General features: G+C 42.5%; 3 protein-coding genes across 3 annotated transcripts in view; 2 read left to right on the top strand and 1 right to left on the bottom strand.

Annotated features, from left to right (window-relative positions):
• Nucleotides 1–2: 2 nt before the first annotated feature.
• LOC123963053 (histone H3-like) lies at nt 3–358 on the bottom strand (the record flags this gene model as incomplete). The annotated part of the gene is made up of 1 exon (XM_046039575.1): nt 3–358. A coding segment is annotated over exon 1 (324 nt), but the record flags the coding sequence as incomplete, so codon positions are not given.
• Nucleotides 359–658: 300 nt separating this feature from the next.
• On the top strand, nt 659–1125 carry LOC123962828 (histone H2A-like). The gene has a single exon (XM_046039221.1). The coding sequence runs from the start codon at nt 700–702 to the stop codon at nt 1081–1083; it is 384 nt and encodes a 127-aa protein (XP_045895177.1). The 5' UTR covers nt 659–699; the 3' UTR covers nt 1084–1125.
• Nucleotides 1126–6872: 5747 nt separating this feature from the next.
• Nucleotides 6873–7163, top strand: part of LOC123962829 (histone H2B 1/2-like) — a 665-nt gene continuing 374 nt past the window's right edge. The window contains exon 1 of the mRNA XM_046039222.1: nt 6873–7156. Coding sequence (XP_045895178.1) covers nt 6884–7156 — 273 coding nt within the window. The 5' untranslated portion in view covers nt 6873–6883. The remainder of the gene's footprint in view (nt 7157–7163) is intronic.

The raw sequence follows: 7163 nt of genomic DNA, 5'->3' as shown, positions 1-7163 counted from the left end.
TTGGTGTCCTCGAAGAGGCCGACCAGGTAAGCCTCGCTGGCCTCCTGCAGAGCCATGACGGCGGAGCTCTGGAAGCGCAGGTCGGTCTTGAAGTCCTGAGCGATCTCCCTCACCAGGCGCTGGAAGGGCAGCTTGCGGATCAGCAGCTCGGTGGACTTCTGGTAGCGGCGGATCTCTCGGAGAGCCACGGTACCGGGCCTGTAGCGGTGGGGCTTCTTCACTCCGCCGGTGGCCGGGGCGCTCTTACGGGCAGCCTTGGTGGCCAGCTGCTTCCTGGGAGCTTTTCCTCCGGTGGATTTACGGGCGGTCTGCTTGGTTCTGGCCATCGCGTCTCGTTTCTCTCAACAGGAGAAAAGTGTAGTGAAGAGAGGAGCCGCGCTGCTCTTAAACTGCGGGACCGGCTGTGAAGCGGTGACGCTGCTTCAGGCCTCCGGCTCCTGATTGGTGAGGGGCCCCTGCTGGAGCTCAGCACCGCCTAGAGGAGCGACCCACCGCCTGAATCTCCGCCGCTTATTGGCGGAAAATCCGTTCAAACTTTCCGCCTAAACGCAGAGCGGGCCGCCCTCTGCTGCTCTGCAGGAAGCCTCTTTCCTGGTTGGTCTGGAAGAACCGTCCCGCGCGCTGCGCGGACATATAAAGGAGGGTTTTGGCTGTCGGGGCCACATTTTCTTTGAGTCTCTACTCTAGAAAGATCTAACGATGTCTGGAAGAGGTAAAACCGGAGGCAAAGCCAGAGCAAAGGCAAAGACCCGCTCCTCCCGCGCCGGGCTGCAGTTCCCCGTCGGCCGTGTCCACAGACTGCTGCGTAAAGGAAACTACGCCCAGCGCGTCGGTGCCGGAGCCCCCGTGTACCTGGCGGCGGTGCTGGAGTACCTGACCGCTGAGATCCTGGAGCTGGCCGGAAACGCCGCCCGCGACAACAAGAAGACCAGGATCATCCCCCGTCACCTGCAGCTGGCCGTCCGCAACGACGAGGAGCTCAACAAGCTGCTGGGCGGAGTGACCATCGCTCAGGGCGGCGTGCTGCCCAACATCCAGGCGGTCCTGCTGCCCAAGAAGACCGAGAAGCCCGCCAAGAAGTAAACAACCACAACCACAAACACAACGGCTCTTTTAAGAGCCACACATCTCAAACTAAAGAGACACTTTCTTCAATAACACTCCCCCTTTTGCTGACACAAAATATATATTTTAGTTGTTTGGTTTTTTTTTTTTTGATCAGTTGACAAATTAATTTCAAGTTTTTAAAGATTCGTTGTCTTGTTTAAGTCATGCTTAAGGCAAAACAAAGTAAAATAAATGGCTACCGTTAACTAACTTACGTTATTGTTGACGTGACACCTGTCGTTGTAACCGAAAAAACTACAAAGCTGTTTAAAAGCAAGAGGATTAAGAGACATAAGATGACTTATGTTGTAGATGTAAACTTGCCTTATTATGTTATTAGCTTTCCTATAATTTATTTCTCAGACAAATAATAGTCAGGTTGCTGGAACTTGAGTTGCTGATGTAAAATATGTGCATGCCAGCTAGCTAGTTAGTCATGTGAGCTTCTAACCTCAGAATTTAACTCACTTTCTGATAGTTTTCTGCTAGTTGGCTAAAGGGGCTATCCAGTGTCATCTAACTTACATACATAGATCAACCATAAAGGGACACAGCGACCAGGGGTGTCTTACCCTAAACATACTAATCTAGCATTTTCCTACTTTAACCAAATACTATAAAAATTTCTCTCTAAACTTATTTTAAGGCTCCCCTTAATGTAAATATATATATATATAAATTGAACACAATAACTGAATCACTAGCTCCTTCAGGTCACGGATTATTTCCCTGGAAGGGTTTTTCCCTCCTCCTCATCGAAACGAGGCGGAGGAAGCATCTCATCGTCTCTGCCCGGTGCGCGCGTTGTCTCATTATGTAGAGCGCACGGCTGCCCTCAGGAAAACTCAACAGCTGTTTGTTCACTACAGAGAGCATTCACGAGGCAAGTCTCTGTCAAAACAACGGTTGGCTCATTGGTTGTGTGAGGCCATCACACAGGCGTACGTTGCGGCTGGGGAGGACCCCCCACCCGGCATCCGTGCGCACTCGACAAGAGCCGTGTCCTCCTCCACAGCGCTGTTCAGCGGGATGGCTGTGGAGGATATTTGCACAGCGGCATCATGGGCTTCACCCTGCCCCTTTATCCGCTTCTATTTACGCGATGCATCGGGGTTTTCTCTAACACACTCGGTACTGAATGTTCTGGAGACCAGGCGCGACGCTGCTGGCTCGGGACACATTACGCACACATAGGCTTCCCTGTAAAGGAGCCGGTAAGGCTCCTCCTGCCACGGGCTGTTGGGGCTCTTTCTGTCTTAGTTGCGCTCCAGTTGTACTGCCACAATGCGTAACAACCGTCCTTAATGCTTTTTAATATACTTTATTAAATTATTCAAACAGGGATATTTAACAATAATACAATCAAATAACAGTTTTGTTCACTATCAACAATAATACATAAATTGAACACAATAATCTAATAAAATACAACAGGTTCTCTTAGTAAGATACAGCTTATTAAAGGTTAAAGTTTCATGGAGTGCGTTTCTTTTGTCTGATGTCCAGTGTTTTTTGCCTTTTCAGTTCTGTTTAAGTACAACATCACTTGGGATGTTGACTTGGTGAAGGACCACTGCACATCTCGTCTTCCATATTTTTGTTACCACAGTACAAATTATTGACCAAAAAAAAAATCATGGTGCAACCTGGGTAGTTTTTCTAGAAATACTGACTACATCACTGCATTATAATTTACATTTATATTGAAACCAAAACCTGCCATTTCCCCCCACACATCTTTAGACCTTTGGCATTTTAAGAGTAGGTGTTCAACAGTTGAATCTTCATCACAGTCATCAATAGGACACTTTTTAGTTGTTACAAAGCAGCTCCATTTGACAACTGCTCTGACTGCTAATCTGCCAACTGACACAAGCCACATGACATCTCGCTTACTTTCAGAAATGTTCTTATTAAAAGTGTTTTTAATACACACCTGGGCTTCAGTTTCATCTAATGTTTGTATGGGACCAGTTTTCACTCACTAGGGAATAAATATATTTACTTGACATTCCAATCGACTTTAGTCACAAAATCACTATATAGAAGTTTATAATATGGAACAGAGCATCTTGCACGTCCCTTTTTCTTAGTCCAGCTCAAGCTTCTCCGATCCACATCGCTTTCCTTTTAATGCTTAGAGCGATGTTCTTACAGAAAGTTGCCTTCAGTTTTAAAGCCATATCTATGGCGCCAAGGCCTCCATCTTTTTTACTTTTGTACAGCAAGTTCCTTGTTGTGACTTCCCTGGTGGTTCCCCATATAAAATTTACTGCTAGTTTATTTTTTGTTTTTTAATGCCTGATCTTTGGGAGGATAAAATGTTGCTAAAAACAATAATTTAGATAAAACAAATGTCTTTATTATTAAAATTCTGGTTTTATAACTGAGTGATTTATTAACCCATTTCTGTAGTTCCTCTTTTATTTCCTTTTCTTTATCATCCCAGTTGTGTTCGTAACTGTTTTTATTACATATTTTAACACCTAAAACCGTCATATCATTTTTATCTTGTACATTAATCAAAGGGCGGGTGTCATCCCTTCCAAACCAAACTCCTTCTGTTTTGTTTTGGTTTAATTTTGCACCAGATACATCTTCATACAATTGGAGGTGTTCATTTATTATACCCATTTCATTTTGATTATTAGCAACAACAGTGATGTCATCAGCATATGCCACAACCGTCCTTACTGTTCCCTCAACATAAGCCCGCAGTGTGCGTCTATGTGTGCTTGTACTTGTGCTTGAGTTTTTTCACACACACCCCGTTGCCGTGATGTGTGTGTGTGTGTGTGTGTGTTGTTCCACTCTCCCGCCTGCTCTGTTCGTTTTTGGGGCTGGTTACAATGCGTAACTCTCGTTCCAATTCCCTCACAGCAGCAGGTGTAAGGCATGTGAGTGATGTATTCAGCCATCCTGTTGTCTGGTCTAATGCGGATGGCAATCACCATGTATCACAGTTCCTGTATAGAGCATGTTTTTCACATACTTTTGTACATACTCAGATTTTTACTGTTCTCCAAAGTATACAATGAGGGAGGGGCTTCAGGAAAGCTGCGTTTGGCACCGTCCAGGGCCGTTAAATAAGAGAGTTACGACACTCCAATTGACTTCTGTTGGAACTGTGGAATGCGGAAGTAACGCGCGTCATGGGGCAGCGCTGAGCCACGTTCATTTCAATGTTTCTGAAGTACGCTGCCTGGTAAGTTGATGAAATTATTGCATTTGTTGACATTTTAACTACTTATCTGTCCTCTCATGAATCTTGTCAATAGTGGTATTTTATGTAGCCAGTTTTAGTCAAGGTTTATCGGAAGATATTAACTGTTAGATTATGTAATTGCAGCTAGCTAACGTTAACGTGAGTAACGTTAACACTTAACCAGCTAACGTGACCATACCAAGATGTCAGTTTGCCAATATTTACCTCAAATGTAAAGTTATTAGTTAGTTAGCATACATCGTTTATCTTTGGTTATTAGATTTGTTGTAACTCAGTATAGTAGTAGTAACGTTACACGTGATTACGATGAACGGTAAGTTAGCTATCTCAGCTAGATAACTTGGCTAGCTTGTATCTAGCGAGGTTGTTCCTTGGTTAATTCAGTCATTACACACAGTGTTTGTTAGACAGTGCATCGGTGACGGGTAATAAGATCAGTGGCATATGATGACAGAGGTCATATTTTGGACATCTGTTAGATAGAATACAATTAATTATTTTGCACACAACTCCTCATGTTAATGGCTCCCTGTGACTAATAAAGGTAAAAACGCGATACTGTAGTGATTCAGAATTATGATGAAAGTAGCACATGTACACTGCTGGTGACACATTGAACTTTAAACTAACAGTCTCTTGTCTGAATAGGCATTTGTTTCAGGTGTATGAACACCTAGATAAAGTAAGCCTCAAGTTCCAGCTGTCAAACAGCTGAGATTTAATTTGCAAGGCTGTCCAAAATCAACTATATGTGTGTGTTGTTGTTTTGTTTGTTTTCAGCAGGACTGATTTTGAGCAGAGAGTGGAGCGATAAGCAGGCTGCTGGAGCTTGCAGAAATGTCTGTCCACCAACCAGGGCACTCTTCAAGTTCTGAACCAGATGTGGGACATCCGGCATGAAATATAGCCTCCTGTCTGGTCTTGCAGGATGTTAGAATTAAAAAAAGTTTCTTTGAAGACATCACATTCAAGGAAAACTTACCTATCCTCCTTGGATATAAAATATAATAAAAAGTATTGTTGAATGCAGTTGGTTGCTTTGTATATTTTGCACTGTTTACCAAAACTTCTTTCTTGACTTAAACTAAACAGCTTCTGGCATTCATTGATATTCACTTGTTGTGCATGTGTATGTGAATGTTTGATATACTAGAAGAACTGGGCTGAAGTATTTGTCAGTGTTCATCAAACTGTTTGCAGAGTCTGGTGACCTACATCTGTGCATGAGACAGCTGAGCAGGTGGGCAAACACTGCCAAACATTTGGCTCATACCATCATTACTGTAGCACCGCCACAAATGGGAATTATACATTTAATAATCAACATTCAACATGCTGTTCTAGGACATTGTGTGCAATTTAAATTACATCAGTTTACAACCACTTCATTTATTATATTACAGTAGGGTGATATTAACTATTTTCACAATCCATACTAAAGTAACTGAACCAGTATCATTAATAACGCAGCTGCTGTCCTGGAGAGAAATGTCACAATTTGAATATCTTTATTTTAAAGTCCCACATTGTAACCCACTTATATCCTAATATCACATATTGTTCCCTTGTACCTACATGAATGTATCAGTACTGAATTACAGCCCTACCCATGTGGATATGATCAATATTAGTATTACAGCCTACCAAACTCTTTCAGGCACACAGTGTGTAACTTCAGTACATTTACTCATTAAGCACTTTATTAAGAATTTTCTTGAATGGCACCTTTTTCTTCTGCCCACTACTTATCAGGGAGGAATATTGTAGTTTTTACTTCACTACAATTATTTGAGATCTTTATTAATAGTTACTTAGGTATTAAAAGTTTTGTTATAATTTAAACTACCCAATAGTTTTTACAAGCAGAGCTGAAATGATTGGCTGGAAAATAATTTGGCAGCTATATTTAAGTTAAGCTAATAGGCCAAAGTTTTCATGGTTAAACTTCAGTATTTGCTGCTTTATTGATTTACCTTGTACTTTTTTGAGGTTTTGACTCTTGGTTGGACATGAAAAGCATTGTGAAATTGTCGCTTTGGGCTCTGGGTGGTATTTCTTACTATTTTCAGATTTTTTACAAACCAAACAACCAGGTTAACCCATAATGAAAATAATTGCTGTTTGCAGCCGATACAAAATATTTGAAAATGAGCTCCACCGTAACAACTACAACAGTAGAATCCTGCTTTTACACGAATACATGAGAACTAATAACAATAATATAGGAATATATAATAATATAACAGTCACAGGACATATTTCATAGTGTGATATTAGTACTTTTAGTGAATTAAAGTATCTGAATACTTTCTCCACCGCTAAAATAAATAAACTTAAATCTGTGTTACTGTGTTTATCTTTTGACCTTCACATCTTTATTCCTTCTCACAGAGATGTTTAATTATTTCTTGTGTGGCGCATGCGCAGTCTTGTTTAAATTTCAGCCAATCCTGTATGAGGAACAGCACAGTCTCATTTACATCAAGCGCATAGAAATCTGCCGCCTCATCGCTTCAGACTTATTCGTTGAGAACTATTACGAAGTTGAAGATGCCTGATCCAGTTAAGGCTCCGAAGAAGGGCTCAAAGAAAGCCGTCTCTAAGAGCGTCTCCAAGACCGGCAAGAAGAAGAGGAAGACCAGGAAGGAGAGCTACGCCATCTACGTGTACAAGGTCCTGAAGCAGGTCCACCCCGACACCGGCATCTCGTCCAAGGCCATGCTGATCATGAACTCGTTCGTGAGCGACATCTTTGAGCGCATCGCCGGCGAGTCCTCCCGTCTGGCTCACTACAACAAGCGCTCCACCATCACCTCCAGGGAGATCCAGA

This window comes from Micropterus dolomieu, linkage group LG23, assembly GCF_021292245.1.
Source record: "Micropterus dolomieu isolate WLL.071019.BEF.003 ecotype Adirondacks linkage group LG23, ASM2129224v1, whole genome shotgun sequence".
NCBI classification, from domain to species: Eukaryota; Metazoa; Chordata; class Actinopteri; order Centrarchiformes; family Centrarchidae; genus Micropterus; species Micropterus dolomieu.
The sequence above is the reverse complement of the archived record's forward strand: the minus strand, read 5'-3'. Positions and strand labels throughout refer to the sequence as shown.